Raw genomic sequence first — 21,743 nt, forward strand, 5'->3', positions numbered from 1 at the left:
AAACTACTCCCCTTTACACACTCATCTTCCAATGCAAATATAACCTGGGCTTCTCTGCAATAGAGATATTTGAATGTGGAGTATTTAAGAGAAAGCCTCTGAGGCTGGGGAAAGGTAATGTAGGGTTTAGTGCACATGCTGGTTTCCATCATTTCCCAAGGGTATCGTGCACCTACTTCACTGATACTAGCCCACTTTTTACTCCACTTACAATCAGTAACAATTTTATAGTCACACAAATCTTCCTGAATTTGTTACTCAGCATCCTGTCTGAAGAAGGGTCTCAACCCGAAACGTCACCCATTCCTTCTCACCAGAGATGCTGCCTGGCCCGCTGAGTTACTCCAGCTTTTTGTGTCTTTCTTCAGTTTAAACCAGCATCTGTAGTTTCTTCTTCCACATCCTGTCTTGTAATATCTCTCCAAACTTTTTTTAATTAAGCATCCTTCTCTTCAGATGTGCTGCTATCCTCTCCTAGTTTCAGAGATACAGCATAGAAACAGACCCTTTGGCCCACCGAGTCCACGCCAACCAGCAATCACCCGTACACTAGTTCAATCCTATACTCGGGACATTCTACAGAGGCCAATTAACCTACAAATCTGCACATCTTTGGGATATGAGAGGCAACTGGAGCCCCTGGAGGAAACCCACGTGGTCACAGGTAGAACTGCATCCTCTGTGCAGACATCACCCATAGTCAGGATTGAACCTTGGTCTTTGGTGCTGTGAGGCAGCAACTCTACCGCTGTGCTGCTGCACCTAGTCCTCCTCCTCTTCCACTTTGAAACCCGTTGCCCTACAACAACACTGTCTGTAGAAATATAATCCCAATGCATGATTTAGTCTCTCGTAAAGCAGGTTGTTTATTAATAAATAAATACAGGAACAGGCTGAAAGACATTGCTAAAATTTAACCACATTTATTTTTAAATTGTATTTACTATAAAAGGGCAGGTATTCTTTTGTAGAACAAATATTTCATCTCTGGTTAAATATTTTCTCTTGAATCACTTTGGACTGGAATTGAATTTGTCCAGAATTGGTGCAGGGTTCTGCTGTGCATCCAGATCCATTTGGAACTGGAATGAGATGATATGAAGATCACATCCGCGAGGCCTTTGGAAACAGCAGACTTGCAAGGCATTCCTTCCATCAGAGGCCCTGGAATGCCAAGGATATCCTTATCAGTTTGCCTCGGCCTTTATTCTCAGCCGAGAATGAGAGGTTAGTTAAAACGGGATTGAATTAGTGGCAGCTTGGCTTAAGGCCTTGGGTAAAGGGAGCTTGAGATTTTACCTGTATGTTTTAAGCAATTATTTGCTGCCTATGGTAACAGCAACAACAAAAAAATCCAACAAAAGCTTAAATCATTCAGTGCATTGGACTGAAGTATTCCACTTACAATAATGGACAGACGGGTGAGAATCACAGCAGAACAAAATCTCACGGTTACATGTTCTGACAACATGCCAGTTTACTTGATTTCTGCCCATCACTTGTTGGGGGGACATCAATCTCAACCACGTCACTGCCAGGTGTCTCGTGTGCCATCCGGTCTGAGATTTGTTTCTGGGAAACAATGCGATAAATTTCTGGAGAAAAAAAATTTAATAAAAGTTACGCTGATCCCAACTCTCCATCTAATTATTTTCTGGTCCCTCGCAAGATACTATCACCCTATCATTTTGTCTGTATAACAATAAGTCACATTCCGCCATGGAGCCAGACCTCCCATTTCACGTCACAGAAACTTAAACTCATCCAAAATGATGGTCCCCTCAGCCAAATTCACACCAAATTATTTTCACAAATTAATCCCATGGTCACTACATTTTTGGTCACTTCTCTGATCCTGAGCAACTGAGCCCAATTGTAACACCTCCATAAACACCCAGCCAAGATCAACTCAGAGTTGATCAGGGTAAAGACTCAAGAATTCTGCACCACCCTCTCCCGCTGCTCCCCATTGGCGATTCCTCCTGCTCTCCAGCTCTAGAACAAATCATTGTCCATTTCCTTGATCATCGTCTGCTTTGATCTGTCCTTTTCACACCTTACACTTTGTCTTTGTACCCTTCCATATCTCCAGTTTCCTTCTCCCATGACTCTCAGTCTGAAGAAGGGTCTTGACCTGAAACATCACCTATTCCTTCTGCCTGTCCCGCTGAGTTACTCCAGCATTTTGTGTCTAAGGGTAAAGAAAACTTACCCGGCACTACATTCCCGGGTAAAGAAAATTTTCACAGCAAGGGCGTTCATCGTTTAAATTCCTCTCCTCTGTGCTATAACACAGAGCATTGCAGCCTCACTAACACTGTTGGGATTGTCTGTTTTTCACTGGTTTATGATTTAACTAATCTGCTAAAGCTCAAAAATGCATTTGTGAATAGGCTTTTGTGGGGAAAACCACCAACTAATTTAATGGGCTCAATAGTCAGCAGGTTGTGCAAAATTCTTTACTTCACTGCATTTCCTTTCTCTGCTTTTTGTTGCTGGCTTGACATCTCCAACATACTTCAGAGTTTGCCATTCAGCTGCTGGAAAGGAATAAACTAATAGAAAATAGACAATAGGTGCAGGAGGAGGCCATTCGGCCCTTCGAGCCAGCACCGCCATTCAATGTGATCATGGCTGATCATTCTCAATCAGTACCCCGTTCCTGCCTTCTCCCCATACCCCCTGACTCCGCTATCCTTAAGAGCTCTATCTAGCTCTCTCTTGAATGCATTCAGAGAATTGGCCTCCACTGCCTTCTGAGGCAGAGAATTCCACAGATTCACAACTCTCTGACTGAAAAAGTTTGTCCTCATCTCAGTTCTAAATGGCCTACCCCTTATTCTTTGGTAATCTACAGAAAATAAACAAAATCAGTCTGTTTCTTGAACATCCTAACCACACGCATCAATGAGGTGATGCAAAAGTTTTATATTGTGACAGTACGACGCGAGGTTCCAAGCAGTAACCCAGAGAGATGCTTGGTGTTTGGGTACCTTCCTGCTTCTCGATTATATTACATTTCTCAATGAGATTGGATTGAGTGGTCCACAAAGACGTGGTGTGACTTAAAACTACATTTCTAGACATTGCTGGTTTATAATTTGAGTTAAGACTGAAATTCTGATCTCGAAAATTGGTAACAGCAACATCATGGACCCTCAATAATCTGGTAATGGAGACATTGATGGTACAAAGCAGTGTAAGGAATAGCTTGCTTTTTCTATTTTAACCTCCAAACCAATTGACCTGTTTACTTCTGATTTCAGATTTACAGCTTCCTATTTTATCCTATTTCTTTTTTGTTTAGTTCACAGCGTAGATACATTTATTCAGATGTGGGCCGCCTTTTGGGTTTTACCTGTTAAAATATTTTGGAAAGCCTCCTCCACATTAGTTGAGTCCAAGGCAGATGTTTCAATAAATGAAAGCGAGTTCTTTTCTACATCAAAAGAGAACAGAGGAACCATCCGTAATCACAAGAAACCCCATGTGAACAAGAAACAATTCAATTCTTACCCATGTGAAACACAGAGTTCAATAAAGCTCCAGGAAGGATTCATTTGTGCAGAATTTGTCAGTGTAACTGGTATTTCAGAAAAAAAGGTAATTTAGAGTGAAAGTTGATTTTGTTATATCATGTGAATTTCCTATTTGCTTTGGATGTTATTGTAGAATTGTTGCAATAAAACATTAGAAATTAAGGGAGAAAGTAGAGATGGCACGGTGGCGCAGCAGTAGAGTTACTAGTTATATATTGATAGTTATAAATAGAAGTTTTGATAGATGTATGCTACCATTACATAATATATATGTGTGCAAGAGAGATGTGTATTGAAGTTATGATACATGTGCTAACAGTTTACATAAAACAACAAGAGAATGAGATGATTTTTAAAATATATTTTAAAATTGTTACCATCACTTCTACATGAATCTGACTTCTGAAGGAAAATGACCAGCAGCTGCAAATCAGAGAAACTTCCAGCAGGGACAGTAAATATCAACATTATATCCCTCAAACAGTGATTTAAAAGGACCAACCAATAATTCAAAGTGCACCTTGACTATTAATGTCACGATATTGATTAAAACTACCTTTTAAAAGACACAGTCAAAACCTTATGGAGACCAGCCATCTCATATCTCCCCAGAATTAGGTGAGATCTTATGCAAATGTGTTCCTGTTAATGTAGGGTCTAATTTTCAAATCTTTTTTTAGGTTTGTTCCATGATATGAACACAAAATGCATATTGCAAAAGGGATAAATGTTTTTTTAAATCATTTAATTATCACTTGCCGATCCAAACACCCGGGATTCATTGGATGTAGTGTTTGAGCAATTATGTATGTTCTCCTGGAAGTGTTATAAGCCCTGCAAGGCACAGATACTGTGTGTCACATTAACTCCTTAATATTGTGCATTTCTGGACAAATTTGAAATGTGTAATATGGGTAAGGAATGGAGAGGAGGTTTACAGTGCTGCCTCAGGTGAAGGAGGACAAAGAGAAAGCTTATATGGAAATACCGTGATAATTCCAGAGAGTTAATAGAATGAAAGAATGAAATAAAACTCAAATCATAATTAAATGAACTTGGTTAAGGGGTCAGTCAAGGAGCCTATCTGCTTGACCCCAGTAAAACCTTCTGAGTTCCCAGAAAGCTAGAAAAAATATATATTTTTAAATTTAATAAATGAATGATTCAGCATGTATAAAAGCTGTGGCAGCATGTCAGTAATGCAGGTGTAATGTTACGTGGCTCAGTGCCAGAGGTTGGTGCTGCTGCCACAGAGCTTAGACGACCTAGGTTTGATTCTGACTTTGCACATTCTCCCAATGACCACGTGGGTTTCCCTGAAGTGCTCTGCTTCATTCCATAACCCAAAGATGTGCAATAAGTTAATTAGTCACTATCAATTACCCCTAGTGTGGATAAGTGGCAGATAATTAATACTGTACAGGCAACTTGTGACACACAGTATCTGTGCCTTGCAGGGCTTATAACACTTCCAGGAGAACATACATACTTCCTCAAACACTACATCCAATGAATCCCGGGTGTTTGGATCGGCAAGTGATAATTAAATGATTTAAAAACATTTATCCCTTTCGCAATATGCATATAAATGGGCGAACAAGATTGTTCAGAGAGCATGCAACACCTGTCCCTTTACCTCCCCCCTCAACTCCATCAAAGGACCCAAACATTCTTTCCAGGTGAGACAGAGGTTCACCTGCACCTCCTCCAACCTCATCTATTGCATCCGCTGCTCTAGATGTCAACTTATCTATATCGGCGAAACCAAGCGCAGGCTCGGCGATCGCTTCGCTGAACACCTGCGCTCGGTCCGCATTAACGCAACTGATCTCCCGGTGGCCCAGCACTTTAACTCCCCCTCCCATTCCTAGTCTGACCTCTCTGTCATGGGCCTCCTCCAGTGCCATGGTGAGGCCCGCCGGAAGTTGGAGGAGCAGCACCTCATATTTCGCCTGGGCAGTTTGCGGCCCGGTGGTATGAACGTCGACTTCTCCAACTTCAGATAGCTCCTCTGTCCCTCCCTTCCCCTCCTCCTTCCCAGATCTCCCTCTATCTTCCTGTCTCCACCTATATCCTTCCTTTGTCCCACCCCCGACATCAGTCTGAAGAAGGGTCTCGACCCGAAACGTCACCCATTCCTTCTCTCCCGAGATGCTGCCTGACCTGCTGAGTTACTCCAGCATTTTGTGAATAAATCGATTTGTACCAGCATCTGCAGTTATTTTCTTATATATTGTTCAGAGAGCAGATGGGCTGAATGGCTTCTTTCTACATTATAAGATAATGAGAAATACTAATACCCAAAGTGGAGAGAAAGAGGAAGTAGCAAATAAATGAGATGGATCCACTAAAATGCACCAACATCTCCCCTGCCTCTGAGCAAGGAATGGTTTTGGGAGTTTCCAGCTACCACATGGCTCACCAGCAAACGCCCATGCCTCATCCGTGGGCACAGCTCGGAGATGACGGAGGTCGCTCTTGTTCCCAACCAGCATGATGACGATATTGTTGTCGCCGTGGTCACGTAATTCCTTCAGCCACCGCTCGACATTCTCGTACGTTAGATGTTTGGCAATGTCGTACACCAGCAGGGCACCCACAGCTCCACGGTAGTACCTGAGAACACACACGCGCGCAACCCAGATAGTATCAGCCCTCAGTGTGCTCACGTGCTGAAACCCGCAGGTTACATGCTGACGATGAAAGAGGCAAATAAAGTACCCCCCTGACATCAGTCTGAAGAAGGGTCTCGACCCGAAACGTCACCCATTCCTTCTCTCCCGAGATGCTGCCTGACCTGCTGAGTTACTCCAGCATTTTGTGAATAAATACCTTCGATTTGTACCAGTATCTGCAGTTATCTTCTTATACTATTGTAGATACAAAGCATTGCAGATGTTGTTTTACAAAAAAAAGATACAAAGTGCTGGAGTACCTCAGTGGATCAGAAGGGTCTCGACCCAAAACGTTGCCTCTACATATCCTCCAGAGATGTTGGCTGACCTGCTGAATTACTCAAGCACTTTGTGTCCACATTGTTAAATTTGTCTCTGATGCTATTCATCCATCCATGTAGGAAATGAATAGTTCAATGCCTGGCCAATTGTATTCAGCTGAACTTGGGCAAAGGCAGAAGGAATGCTAAATTATCCCTGGATCTCCATAGCTAGGGAGAATTAATACCTCGTCATTGGAAAGCAGGGTTAAACTATAGATGCTGGTGTGTGTGAGCAGTGTTGCATCTGGCATTTAAATAGATTTTTTAGATTTAGAAATACAGCGCGGAAACAGGCCCTTCGGCCCACCGGGTCCGCGCCGCCCAGCGATCCCCGCACATTAACACTATCCTACACACGCTAGGGACAATTTTTTACATTTACCCAGCCAATTAACTTACATACCTGTACGTCTTTGGAGTGTGGGAGGAAACCGAAGATCTCGGAGAAAACCCACGCTGGTCACGGGGAGAACGTACAAACTCCGTACAGACGGCGCCCGTAGTCAGGATCGAACCTGAGTCTCCGGTGCTGCATTCGCTGTAAGGCAGCAACTCTACCGCTGCGCCACCGTGCCGACTTTTGACATTGAGTTCCAAACACAATGAACACACTGAATGTAACGGAGAATACTTGGAATGGCAGAAGACTTCATCTCAGAACCTGTATCCCAGCCTAAGACATTAGCCAGAATCTTTTACCCCAGCAACAAACAATTTGCTGGAGGAACTCTGAGGGTCAATCAGCAGCTGTGGGGTGGAAAGGAACTGTTGATGGTTTGGGTTGAAACCGTGCTTCTCCTCACCTGTGCTTAATTGCCTAGCAATGTGGATGATATGGTAAAACTATTTCCCCTTGCCATTCAATGCTATTCCAGTGGCAACATCCGTGAATCACCATTAAATAGAACCAATAAATAGAATTAATTGCTGTGGCTGCTGGAGCACATTGGAGGCAGGGTACTCAGGACTTTACAAAGGCAATTCTTCATCTACAGGACACAAGTCAGCATTGTGGAAATGGTGCTCATTTCACATAAACATTTCACGCACCACACACAGTTCCATCCGCTTGGTCGGGCAGGCTCAGCAATCGTTTCGCTGAACACCTCCGCTCAGTCCGCCTAAACCTACTTGATCTCCCGGTTGCTAAACACTTTAACTTCCCCTCCCATTCCCACACTGACCTCTCTGTCCTGGGCCTCCTCAATTGTCAGTGAGGCCCAGTGCAAATTGGAGGAAGAACACCTCATATTTCACTAGGGCAGCTTACACCCCAACGGTATGAGTATTGACTTCTCTAACATCAAGTAACCCTTGCTTTCTCTCTCTCTCTCTCCATCCCTCCCCCTTCCCAGTTCTCCGATCAGTCTGACTGTCCCCGATTACATCTTGTCTCTGCTTTGTTGTCACCTTCTCCTAGCTTCAATGATCTGTTCTACATTTCCCTTGAGCTCATCACTTTTGATGTCTCGTTTTCACACCTGACCCATCCTTATCTCTATGTCTCCCTCTCCCCTGATTTTCAGTCTCAAGAATGGTCTCGACCCGAAACGCCACCCATTCCTTCTATCCAGAGATGCTCCCTGTCCCGCTGAGTTACTCCAGCATTTTGTGTTTATCTTCAATGTACTGCATCTGCAGTTCCTTCTTGCACATAGAGTCCATTGCTTCATCTTGCACCAAAGACAAATCCCACCTTATTCATGCCAGTGTTCTCCAGTTTTCCAGAAATATATTGGGAAGCTTGTTAATAATTGTGGAAACAGTGCAGGCCTTGGCCTTGTTAGAGAAGAAGACAAAGGGGTAGAAAGAAAATGAACAAGTAGAAGGTCTTACGCTGAAGTGATGGCACGGTATCGCTCCTGCCCGGCCGTGTCCCAGATCTGTGCTTTAATTGTCTTTCCATCCACCTGGATACTCCTGGTGGCAAACTCCACTCCAATGGTGCTTTTACTTTCCAGATTAAACTCATTACGCGTGAACCTTGACAAGAGGTTGCTCTTTCCAACCCCAGAATCACCAATCAGCACAACTGGAAAAGAAATAGTTTGAAGCCATTAGTACTTCAGAGTGAAATATTGGAGTAAATCTATGGTTGATTGTGTGATTCACAGCTGCACAGTCCTCTGATCACCCTACATGGGGTCGGTTTGTTGGGGCTGATAGCCTCCTTTTCATCTCTAACCTTTGTCCATGCATCTGCTAATAAAAAAAAGACCTTCACCCACATCCATCTATCTCGTGAGGAAAGACACAAAGTACTGGGGTAACCGTAAACCAGCATCTGCAGATCTATCATTTCCCAGCCTGTCTCCATCCCATCTCTTTTCCAGCTTTCTCCCTCCCTACTATAATCAGTCTGAAGAAGGATCCTGATCCTAAACATCCCCTATCCATGTCCTCCAGAGATGCTGCCTTACCCACTGAGTTACTCCAGCACTTTGTGTTCTACTCATTATTCTGCTGCAGTTGTACAGGGCATTGGTGAGACCACACCTGGAGTATTGCGTACAGTTTTGGTCTCCTAATCTGAGGAAAGACATTCTTGCCATAGAGGGAGTACAGAGAAGGTTCACCAGATTGATCCCTGGGATGGCAGGACTTTCATATGAAGAAAGACTGGATAGACTCGGCTTGTACTCGCTGGAATTTAGAAGATTGAGGGGGGATCTTATAGAAACTTACAAAATTCTTAAGGGGTTGGACAGGCTAGATGCAGGAAGATTGTTCCCGATGTTGGGGAAGTCCAGAACAAGGGGTCACAGTTTAAAGATAAGGGGGAAGTCTTTTAGGACCGAGATGAGAAAGGTTTTTTTCACACAGAGAGTGGTGAATCTGTGGAATTCTCTGCCACAGAAGGTAGTTGAGGCCAGTTCATTGGCTATATTTAAGAGGGAGTTAGATGTGGTCCTTGTGGCTAAAGGGATCAGGGGGTATGGAGAGAAGGCAGGTACGGGATACTGACTTGGATGATCAGCCATGATCATATTGAATGGCGGTGCGTACAGGCTCGAAGGGCCGAATGGCCTACTCCTGCACCTATTTTCTATGTTTCTATTCCAGAATCTACAGTTCCGCGAGTCTCCACCTCCCAGTACCAAGGTTGTGTTTGCAGAACCTTTTTTTTTTAAATTGTCCCACTTTTTCTTCCTTTACCCAGCAAGAGAACAAGCCAGACGGCTCAGTGTTGGCACTTCCGAATAACTCACCCCTTGTACCACTCTGATCCGTTCTGCATAAAGAACTGTTGATCAACCTGCAATTTTATCCTAAACCTCCAATATCCAAAGTTACTCTCACCCCTTTCTGTGCTTGCATACTCCGTATTCCAATTTATTTCCTTCTTCACTTAGAAAAACTAACTCGTGCTCGGAGCAATTCCCCTTCAAAGTTAGTTCTTACTGGAATACGTGTTTCCAGGGTACTGTCTCTTAGTAGGGTACTCATTCTGGCAGATAGACACAAAATTCTGGAGTAACTCAGCAGGTCAGGCAGCATCTCAGGAGAGAAGGAATGGGTGACGTTTCGGGTCGAGACCCTTCTTCAGACTGATGTCAGGGGGGCGGGACAAAGGAAGGATAGAGGTGGAGACAGGAAGACAGTGGGAGATCTGGGAAGGGGGAGGGGAAGAGAGGGACAGAGGAACTATCTAAAGTTGGAGAAGTCAATGTTCATACTGGGTGCTGTCACTGGAATACAGGCTCTGTGGTGTGAGCTCCTCTTGGGCATTTGTTCACCGTATGCTGATTTTCACTGGCACAAAGGTTCCCAGATGCTGTCTGTCACGAGGAAACAGTCTGAAGAAGGATCTCGACCCGAAACGCCACCCATTCCTTCTCTCCAGAGATGCTGCCTGTCTCGCTGTTACTCCGGCTTTTTGAGTCTATCTTCGGTTTAAACCAGCATCTGCAGTTCCTTTCTAACGATTCCTCTGTCGACTACCCAGTTGCTGAGACAGATTACAACAGACTCAGAGTACTGAGTCCCACTGGGGTATAGATTGGATTGGAATGCCTGAGTCTAAGCATGAGGAAATGTGAAAGGAAAAGGTTTTTTTTAAGAATGTGTATGTTAAAATAATGGGCAGTCATGAATGACTTCTAAAGATGTTGACACAGCTCCAGGGAGATAAAAAGGAAACTGCAATACCACAGTCAGCCTGGGATTAACTGATAACATCATAAAGGAAGGCTGGCCAGTCAGAACTCTACCTCCATCCTGTCAGAGATCACAATGTGCCTGCTATAGATTACTGGTGCTGTTTATTTACGTGTAGGGCAGGAAATATAACAGCAGTGTGATTAGAAAGTTGCACAACAACAACTTTTTTTAGTTGTCAGCGTTTTATCCCAGAATAGTTAAAATGTGGAACTTTCTAGCAGAGAAAGTAATTGAGATGAAGTGTATAGATATATTTCGTGGGAAAGTAAATAAACACGAGGGGAAAAAGGAAATGAAAGATATGATGATGGGATCAGATGGAGTTTTATGATCCATGTATTAACATAAACATTGGTCCAAATCCAAGTATCTTTTTGTTGCAGATTTAAAATAAATGTCAAATGAATTGCACTTATGGCCTATTTATACCCTTCCTTGTTTTCACCTCAACTCAGGGTCATTGATATAAATGTACTGCCCCTATCCCCATCTCAAAGTGCCATGAGATAATGTGGAGTAGAATGTGCAGCAAAAGCAGAGCCCTTTGGGCATCTCCACCTTCAACTATTCAGGCCTATCAGTTTAATGAGTGAGCTCCCAAGTATAATCATGCATTACACCATGGAGTGGTCACCACCATCTCCGAGAGGTAATTAAATATTCAAGATTGCGCCCAGGAATGAAATTAGTTTCTTCTTCTTCTTCTTCTTAAGCCCTTGGCTCCTCTAGGGAGCATAGGCCATTGACAAATGTCAAGTCAAAGTCAAAGTCAAAGTCAATTTTATTGTCAATCCTCAGCCAGTTTACACAGACAGAAAATCGAAATACCGTTTCCCACAATCCCGAGGAACAAAGTGCATAAAACTAAGTTAAAATTAAAAAGGCACAGCAAACAACAATCAACATAAAATATAAAATATAGTCACTTCAAATGCGTTAAATTTTTTTAAAAAAAGTGTCTGGTGCTGGATGTGCGTGTGTGTGGGGTGTTAAAGTCCAGGTCCAATAGGGGCAGGGGAGAGAGGAGGAAGGGAGGGGAGAGAGTTCAGCATCCTGACAGCCTGGTGGAAAAAACTGTTCTTTAGTCGGGTGGTGCTTGACCTCAGGCTGCGAAACCTTCTCCCTGAAGGCAGGAGGGTGAAGAGGCTGTTGGAGGGGTGGGAGGGGTCACCCACAATGCTCAATGCTTTGCGGGTGAGGCGGGTGGTGTAAAGGACCAGGAGTGTTGGGAGTGAGGCGCCAGTGATCCTCTCAGCAGTGTTCACTATGCGCTGCAGGGTCTTGCGGCTGGAGGCTGTGCAGCTGCCGAACCACACAGTGATGCAGCTGCTGAGGATGCTCTCGATGGCGTCTCGGTAAAAAGTGTACATGATGGGTGTGGGGGCTCCCGCTCTCTTCAGTTTGCGGAGGAAGTAGAGGCGCTGCTGGGCTTTCTTGGCGATGGACGTGATGTTGTTGCTCCAGGAGAGATCCTCGGTGATGTTCACCCCCAGGAATTTGGTGCTGCTCACCTGCTCCACAGCAGCACCATTGATGGTCAGTTGGCGTTGGCGTTTCTTTCAAGATCTCTCCAGTTGAGCCCACTCCCAGACATTTCTGCCTGGACACCTCTTCTCCAGATGTTCCTCGGGCGACCTCTTTTCCTTTTTCCTTGGGGGGTTCCATTTCAGGGCCTGCCGGGTGATGTTTATGGCAGGTTTTCTGAGGGTGTGTCCAATCCAACTCCATTTTCTCTTTCGAATTTTTTAAGTCAATGGGATCCTGGCTTGTTCTTTTCCACAGGTAATGAAGTTAGTTTGGGCACCAAATATTTGGGCACAAATTTAGAATCCTAAATTGTTCCATTTCAAATTAAAACAGAAAATGCTGGGAAAGCTCAGCTGCTGTGAAAAGGGATAGACACAGTAATTCAACTCAACTTGGAGTAACTCCAGTAACTTGGAGTAACTCAAGCGGGCCAGCCAGCTTCTCTGGAGAAAAAGGATGGGTGGTGTTTTGGGTTGGGACCCTTCTTCAGAAATATAGTCTGTGGAAAGGGAAAGAGTTAACATTTTGTCAGAACTGGCAAAACGATACAACTTTCCATGGTCCTTCCACCACCTCTCGATAGGAGAGATAGTGGGGGAGGGATCTGTGGAACAAAGGGCAAGTCAAAAATGGCTTAAGAGGACAATTACCAGCAGGTTAAAAGATTCTTGGTCCACAACCTTACTGCTAACAACACACACACTGTTAATGGCACGGTTGTGGACCAGATTTATACGAGCAGGTGAAAAGAAACTGAGGTAACATGATATAAAAATGGAAAATGCTGGAAAAACTCTGCAGGTCAGAAGCATCAATGGGAAGAGAAGCAGTGAATATTTCAGCTCCGCTCCTTCATCAGACCAGGAAACAGAGAAATAAGTTGGTCTAAGCAGCAGTGAAGGTGGGGGGAATAAAGGAATTTCTCTGATCATATCATATCATATCATATATATACAGCAGGAAACAGGCCTTTTCGGCCCTCCAAGTCCGTGCCGCCCAGTGATCCCCGTACATTAACACTATCCTACACCCACTAGGGACAATTTTAAAAAAAACATTTACCCAGCCAATTAACCTACATACCTGTACGTCTTTGGAGTGTGGGAGGAAACCGAAGATCTCGGAGAAAACCCACGCAGGTCACGGGGAGAACGTACAAACTCCTTACAGTGCAGCACCCATAGTCAGGATCGAACCTGAGTCTCCGGCGCTGCATTCGCTGTAAAGCAGCAACTCTACCGCTGCGCTACCGTGCCGCCCAAGGGAAGTGATGTTTCAATGTGAAGTTCCAAATGAATTTCTGGAGCACCATTAAAAAATATATATATAAAATAACCCATAAACATATTTTAGGTTGATGAAAAAAAATTGAGGAAATATGCAGCTGGCCTCGTATCATCTGGGAAAGAAAAGCAGATTCATGTTTCAGCTGGGCATTTTTAGTAAGATTGTGATTGGAATTGCTATAGTGGAACTGCCATGAATTCAGATCCTGTGCGCAGGATTAGAATAATGTGCCTAAATTGCAAAGTGTTGCAGAGCAACTCTTCTGTTGCTCAAAGTTTTGGTTTGGCTCAGAAACAATTTCTGGTTTTCAGTTAATCTCTATAGTTCTGAGCAAATCAATAGTAGTTTCATTGCCACGCGTCTGATGGTTGCTCATCAGCAAACACATAGCACAGAGCCAGTTTCCTGACAGCAGTACCAGAAGATGTTAGAAAAACCACAAAACTTTTAGCGCTTGATCTCTCACCCAATGCCCACACTGAAGGGAAGAAGTGGAAGAGAATATTACACATGAAATGGTTAACATGTTGAAACTGATTACAACATGGTGGTGCTGACATTTACAACAGCAAGTTCAAGTGAGAGGGAAATTCATCCATTTTAGGCTTTGACTGAAATATTCTGCACCTCATCTGTCTAACCTCTACCCGTACGATCTCTAGAACTCCCAGGATTCTGCCACTCATCTAACTTACCCAGAGACCATTGTCGATATCACAGCTATTTAACTGTAGAAAGTAGGCATGAATTAATACCTCTGAAGGTGGTGAGGAAGGAGATATTGTAGATCAAGTCAAGTCAAGTTTATTTGTCACATACACGATGTGCAGTGAAATGAAAGTGGCAATGCCTGAGGATTGTGCAACAAAAAAAAAAAGAATTACAGTTACAACATATAAATTAAAGTTAATAAAGAGAAGACAAAATTTAGTCCCTGGAGTTATAAAAGTTAACAGTCCTGATGGCCTGTGGGAAGAAACTCCGTCTCATCCTCTCCGTTTTCACAGCGTGACAGCGGAGGCGTTTGCCTGACCGTAGCAGCTGGAACAGTCTGTTGCTGGGGTGGCAGGGGTCCCTCATAATCTTGCTTGCTCTCGATCTACACCCCCTGATGTATAGGTCCTGCAGGGGGGCGAGTGTAGTTCCCATGGTGCGTTCTGCCGAACGTACTACTCTCTGCAGGGCCTTCCTGTCCTGGGCTGAGCTGTTCCCAAACCAGACTGTGATGTTGCCGGACAGGATGCTCTCTACAGCCCCAGAGTAGAAGCAATGAAGGATCCTCAGAGACACTCTGAATTTCCTCAGCTGTCTAAGGTGGTAAAGGCGCTGCTTTGCCTTACCCACCAGTGTGGCAATGTGTGTTGCCCTCTTTGATGTGGACTCCCAAATATTTAAAACTGCTCACCCTATCCACAGTAGACCCATTTATATCCAGTGGCGTGTACGTCCTTGGATGTTGAGCCCTTCTAAAGTCCACAGTCAGCTCCTTAGTTTTTTTGACATTCAAGAGGAGGCTATTGTCCTGACACCAGAGTGCCAGATCAGCCACCTCCTCCCGGTAGGCCTTCTCATCGTTGTCGGAGATCCGGCCCACCACCACAGTGTCATCAGCAAACTTGATGATGGAGTTTGAGCTGAACCTGGCCACACAGTCATGTGTGTACAGGGAGTACAGTAGGGGGCTAAGGACGCAACCCTGGGGGGATCCTATGTTCAGGGTGAGGGGGCTAGATGTGTGTTCTCCCATCCTGACCACTTGGGGTCTGGCCGTGAGAAAGTCCAGGACCCAGGCACGCAGAGGGGTGCTAAGCCCCAGTTCCAGCAGCTTCTCAGCCAGTCTGGTGGGAACTATGGTATTGAAAGCTGAACTAAAGTCCCTGAACAGCATCCTCACATAGCCCCCCTTCTGGTTGTCCAGATGAGAGAGAGCGGTGTGCAGAACCTGGGAGACCGCATCATCCGTGGGCCTGTTTGGACGATATGTGAACTGCAGTGGGTCCATGTTGCGAGGAAGGAGGGCACAGATGTGCTTCTTGATTAGTCTCTCGAAGCATTTCATGAGGCCCACCGGTCGGTAGTCATTTAAACAAGCTGGAGAGGCATTCCAGGTCAGAATTGTCCAAACTTCATTGCCTGCCATTTTAATTTGCAATTCCATTCCTACTTTGACATATCTGTCTGCGACCTCCTGCCCTCTTAGTTTCATTTCCGCAATGTGCAGCTTTTGATTTTCACCAGCTGCATCTTGTCTTCCAGGAATGCTAAACCTGAGGAAGTTCTGTTCCTTCAGATACAATTCCTGTCCTTCAATTTCTTCTCTTCCCACCATCCTCGTACACAATCCTTCCATTTCAAGCTGCAATTCACATGCACATTTTCCTGCCCAGTATAATGCATTCAACATCACATGATTTCCAGCACGTTCCAGTTCCAGAAACCATGCACAGATTGAATGCCTGCTTTGCAAAGCACCTACGTTCAATCCACAGAGGTTGCTCAGGGAGTTCAAGGAGGAAATTTCAGAAATGTTGACCATAATCTAAGATGGTGTCAAAGCCATGTGACTCTTTGTGTGTAGGTCCCAGAAGTGGATCATTCATTACAATCACTCTACTTTTTTAAATCTTTATTTCCTTTATCCTGTATCTGTACACTATGGACAACTTGATTGTAATCAGGTAGAGTATTTTCACTGACTGGGTTGCACGCAACAAAAAGGCTTTACATTGAACCTCGGTACACATGTCAATTATAAACTAAACTGCATTAATCTTCCAAACATCGTCCCCTGCCACTTTAAATCTCTGCTCCATTCCCATCTATCAGCAGCTTGAGGAGCAGCATTTTGCTCTCTTTCACATTGCACACATTACAGCCATTCAGTCCCAAGACTGAACTCAAGAGTTTTAGGTAACCTGCTTTCTCGGTTTGTTTCAGAACTGGTCAATTCTGCTAATGGTTACCCATCTGCATAATTGGCTCAGTCAGGACAGTTATATCATTGAAGGAAATGTTGATAGGTAAGCAAAAGAGCTTGGGTTGCAGATGAAACTTAACACTGAGAAATGTGGTTATATTATGGAAGGAAGAATGAAGTCATATACAGTTTGGAATTGTAAAATTGGTAAATTAGAGAGATCTGGAGGTATGTGTACATTCTTCATTGAAAGAGATTAGGTAGTTAGAAACATAGATGGGATATTAGGCCTTATTTATAAATAGGTTACAAAAACAAATTAAAAACCTTTGTTAAACACAGGTTTGGGCACAACTGGTGTACTATAACCTGTTCTAGATTCTGCACTTTGAGAATGATGCAAAGATTTTACAGTAGATACTGAGAGAAACCTATTAAAACAATTCCAGGAATGAGGCACTTAACTGTGGAGATAAATTGAAGAAGGTGGATTTATTACTTTGGAACAAAGGTGGTTGTGGAGAATCTAAATAAGTATTTAACGACATGAAAGGTTTAGACAGGTGGACAAACTACTCTCACAGGTAAAAAAAATCAACAACCAGAGAGACTTGGGATCAAGGTGATTTGCGATGATTCTCTTCTAATTCTGTTGCCATAATATTTACCCATGCAACAATCTTACATCTGTCAATCTTGTTGTAGACACAACCTCCTATTACAGTGTAGGAACACAATAAATAGGAGCAGGTGTCAGCCATATCACCCCTTGAGCTTGGTCCACTATTCATTTAGATTTGAATTGCTGATCTTAGCCTTAACCTTACTTTCCTGCCTTTCCCCCTCAAAATTGGACTCCCCGACACATCAAAAATCTCTCCATATTGCCCTTGAACATATGCATTATTCAACCTCACAGGTAACTTGGTATTGTAAACAAATTTGGCTATAATGCATCATTAAAAAATCAGTCTGAAGAAGGGTCTCGGCCCAAAAAGTCACCCATTCGTTCTATCCAGAGATGTCGCCTGTCTCGCTGAGTTACTCCAGCATTTTGTGTCTATCTTCAGTGTAAACCAGCATCTGCAGTTCCTTCCTACACATTAAAAATAAATCATGTATGTGGCGCACTTTTATAAATTGTTCTCTGAAAATTTAGTGTAAATGACCTAAATACACTCATGGTGTGGCACTTCAGCTTTTTAAACTCACAGTTCCTCTAATTAGAGGGAAGCCACTGTATTTTAATCAGCTCTTACGTCAACACTACCAAAGTTCCTGTCAAATTTGCTGAATAAATTTCTGCATTTCTATTAATATAATAAATGTCAATGTCATGTTGACTTGCATTTTCTGTATTTTAATTTCCATAGTTTTGATGGACCAACTTGTCATAATTTCAGAGTTGAATTACTCAGTAGCCGATGCAGCTTATCAGGACAATTTAAAAATAATACTTGAGTGGGCAGTGAAGTGGGGGGGGGGGAATCTTTAACCTTTTTCACCAGGTGGATAGGGCGAACAAAAGTGGTTTGGAAGTTTGTTTTATTTTATATCATGTCTGATTTTCTTTTCTTATGAGGCCAAGTTAACACAAAGTATCTGACAATGGAGCAGAGTGTTAATTTCTGCACTAGTTTCACAGTGAAACATAAACAGAGACTGGTTTCAACTGACTTCAGATGCAAAGCCCTGATCCTTTCTGCAGGACACAGATTCCATTTTGCTGCAGTTAGTTATGCCCAGATTCCATCTGACCAATGTTACATTAATTTCTGTTCAAAATAAATTAAAATCTGGAAATGCTGGAAAGATTTAACAAATAAGGCTGAATCTGTAGAGACAAATATACTCCTGGTTGTTGATCTTTCATCAGTCAGTCCAAAGTGAAACAACTTCACACCAATACTGCAGTTGTAGTGTAAATCCAGTTTCTTTTGTGGGGTATACTGTTCAAATGCCAAACAGCCATTTTTGTTTCTTGAGATACCTTACATGAATCCCGTATAAATCTGAGCTATCCAGTGGGAATTTCCACCATTTTGTCGCAGAAACAGATTTCCAGTAAATTCCCTCTTTTTTAAAAAAAAGCTTGGGCAGGTAGAAATAAAGCACTCCATTCCATCCCTGGGTTCCAGCTACCCCTACCAACTTCTACACATGCGCCGTAGAAAGCATTTTATCGGCAGTATTATAGCATGGTTTTGGAACTGCTCTATCCACTGTAGGAATTGCATAGAATTGTGGACGTAGCCCAGACCATCATGTGAGCCAACCTCCCTTTCATTGGCTCCATCTACACTTCACGTTACCTTGGCCACCAGCATAATCAAGACATGTCTCACTCACCCTGATCACTCCCTCTTCTTCCCTCTGCATACCTCCAGATTCAGGGACAATTTCTTCCCAGCTGTCTTCAGACAACTGAACAGCCCTTTCACCAGCTAGTGCGGGCCTGACTTCCCATCTATCTAATTAGAGACGTTTGAGCCATCTTTAATCGCACTTTATCTTGCACTAAGTATACCCTTTATCCTGTATACAGTTGGATGGCTTGATAGTACTGTGGACTATACTGTGGATGGCTTGATAGTAATCTTGTACAGTCTTTTCGTTGACAGGATAGCACACAATCAAAAGGCTGTTCACTGTACCACTCTACACGTGACAATAATAAACTAAACTAATAAACATTAAAACAACTTACCATCAGCCCAGTTAGTTTGCGGCATCCATAAGGACAATGTGTTGCATTTGAGGATTTGGGCATTTTCAAAAACAGGCAGGTTTTTGGGGAGCAATTTAAATAGCATCAACACATTGCATCACACACATTCCCGGAATGGCGGGATTGTCGTATGTTGAAAGGCTGGAGCAATTAGGCTTGTATACACTGGAATTTAGAATGAGGGGGGATCTTATTGAAACATATAAGATAATTAGGGGATTGTTCACATTAGAGGCAGGAAACATGTTCCCAATGTTGGGGGAGTCCAGAACAAGGGGCCACAGTTTAAGAATAAGGGGTAGGCCATTTAGAACGGAGATGAGGAAGAACATTTTCAGTCAGAGAGTGGTGAAGGTGTGGAATTCTCTGCCTCAGAAGGCAGTGGAGGCCAGTTCGTTGGATGCTTTCAAGAGAGAGCTGGATAGAGCTCTTAAGGATAGCGGAGTGAGGGGGTATGGGGAGAAGGCAGGAACGGGGTACTGATTGAGAGTGATCAGCCATGATCGCATTGAATGGCGGTGCTGGCTCGAAGGGCTGAATGGCCTACTCCTGCACCTATTGTCTATTGTCAAATAAAACTAATAGCATGGGATTTTTAAAACCATGTGCTGGTGCCAAGGGAATATATTTCAAAGCAAGATATGATAATTTAGGTCAAATACCTCAGTCTATTTGAAGCTGAGCCTTACAATTCAGTTTACTTCATTCCAGGGCCATTAATCAGGATGGTCCCTGAAGGTCCACTTAAAAAGCAAGAGATTGAGGGAAAGGAGAGGGAAGATGGGGTACCAGGCCAGGCATATTTAAGAATCCATGGGATGATTTTAAAAATAAAATGAGGACTTGGGGATGGAGCTATGAACAAAACATACAAGGCTTCAGCATTTTCAATTAGAATCTGGGGCCTTGGCGATTTTGCAACAGTCCACATCTCACACACTTTACAATTCACGCTTGGAAAGTGTAGACCAAAGACCACGGGAGCCCGAGGTCCATAAAACCCATTGTGCAACGAGACGGGTGTTTCAAATGTAGACGCATGTTAATTTTTTTAATGTTAAAACAGAACAACCAGCAAAGAAAGGCATTGGAATTGTCGAAAAACAAATCATTTAGCAGTCGATGCCTTTTGAATATAAATCATTGATTAAATCCGCAAGGCAAGGGAAGGGAACAACACCAGACCCCACCCACCCCACCCAACCCACCCACCAGCATTCATGCAACCTCAGACATCTGGATATGCAGTGGAAAGGGCACATTGATAAAAACATTGGGGGTGGGTGGGTGGAGGGGGGGGTGGTTATGTCCCAAGGATTTTGCAGAGGTCGACGATTATTCATCCGTTAATTCACACTCTGCGGCTCATGGAGATCACACACACACACACACACACACACAGACACACAGTGGCGCTGGTGGGAGAGAGTATCCGACGGCGGTGGGGGAGACCTCCATAAGGACTGGGGTTTAAAGGAGGGGGGGACAATGGTGTTAACAATCTCACCTTTGAACAAATAATCGTATTCGTCCTCTCGGCTCCCCATCTCACTCGGCTCTGCGCAACGGGGTGAAGAAATGACCAAAGATCCTGTGTGTGGTGTGGTGTGGTGTGTTGTGTTGGATAGGAAGCCGAGACCTTCCGGGATCGAGCAGCAGGAGGAGCGAGTGACACATTTAAAGCTGTACTATTCTCCACCCACTTACGATGCGGTAACCATACATCACGGGGGTGATATTGGCAGGGCAATAATGGGCACTGTACCAGCAATTTCCAGCCCTGGGAATCGTACCGAGACTGTTTCACAAATCACACTGAATGGAGCTAACCTTTGGTTATTGGATGGTGGTGGGTCAGTAGTATAAACTATCCGCTTTGGAGACAAGATGTTGCCAAAGCCTGCCACCTTTGCGGGTTGGAAGAGTCTGTGTACCACGTGTACATGGAGTGTGTGAGGTTGCAGCCCCCTGTTCCAATATCTAAAGGGGCTGCTCCTTGCTTTTTGGCTGCACTTCTCACCCACCATCCTCATCTTTGGACACCCTGTGCGTAGGGGAGAGGGTAGGGGGGCCGAAGATGTCCTGGTTGGGTTGCTCCTGGGCCTGGCCAAACTGGCCATCCGCGACTCACGGCGCCAAGCGGAAGAGGGCTCTGCCCGAGCCGGCTGCCTGCCCCTTTTCCGGGGTTACATCCGCGCCCGGGTGGTGTTGGAGAGGGACCGCGCGCTGTCCACGGGCACCCTGGGGGGTTTCCGGGACCGCTGGGCACCGCGGGGGATTGGATGTATCCTGGATGGGGATTGTAATATAATTGTATAATAGTTTCAATTGGTATATTTGTTTGTATAGTATTCTGGTGGTGGGTTCTGTTTTGCTTTTATTGTATTGTATATATTATTTTAATAAATATTTTTGATTTTAAAAAAAATGTTGTCAAAGGTTAGGAAGTTCCTGGGGATTTTGCACACGTAACAGTGACTTCTGCTCCCCACCTCGATGGCGATACCCCAAGAGTATGACAAATCCATAGGATCTTAGAGTTACCATATGATGAACTAGGTTAACGTACAACTAATTTTTGACTGC

The 21,743-nt window shown here is 43.9% G+C and overlaps 1 protein-coding gene across 2 annotated transcripts; it reads right to left on the reverse strand.

Moving 5' to 3' along the window:
- Window positions 1–833: 833 nt before the first annotated feature.
- On the reverse strand, window positions 834–20,840 carry LOC144607408 (ras-related protein Rab-11B-like). 2 transcript variants are annotated; one of them, XM_078424250.1, is made up of 6 exons: window positions 20,665–20,840; window positions 8,374–8,569; window positions 5,962–6,155; window positions 3,359–3,439; window positions 1,406–1,595; window positions 834–1,164 (listed from the first exon to the last, which is right to left on the reverse strand). In XM_078424250.1, the coding sequence occupies exons 1-5, from the start codon at window positions 20,702–20,704 to the stop codon at window positions 1,453–1,455; spliced, it is 654 nt and encodes a 217-aa protein (XP_078280376.1). In that variant the 5' UTR covers window positions 20,705–20,840; the 3' UTR covers window positions 834–1,164; window positions 1,406–1,452. The 2 variants fall into 2 exon arrangements, with proteins under 2 accessions (XP_078280376.1, XP_078280375.1); XM_078424249.1 differs by having other exon boundaries at window positions 835–1,595.
- Between the last annotated feature and the right edge of the window lie 903 nt (window positions 20,841–21,743).

Source organism: Rhinoraja longicauda, chromosome 28 (genome assembly GCF_053455715.1).
Source record: "Rhinoraja longicauda isolate Sanriku21f chromosome 28, sRhiLon1.1, whole genome shotgun sequence".
Taxonomy (NCBI): Eukaryota; Metazoa; Chordata; class Chondrichthyes; order Rajiformes; family Arhynchobatidae; genus Rhinoraja; species Rhinoraja longicauda.

Excerpts from the sequence above, each read along its gene's own strand:
- LOC144607408 (XM_078424250.1), bottom strand. The coding sequence starts at position 20,704 with ATGGGGAGCCGAGAGGACGAATACGATTATTTGTTCAAAG. Across the intron at positions 3,440-5,961 it reads TGAGGCATGGGCGTTTGCTG|AAAAGAACTCGCTTTCATTT; the intron begins GTGAGCCATGTG and ends CTTTTGATGTAG. Across the intron at positions 1,596-3,358 it reads TTTCCAAAATATTTTAACAG|AAATTTATCGCATTGTTTCC; the intron begins GTAAAACCCAAA and ends TTTTTTCTCCAG.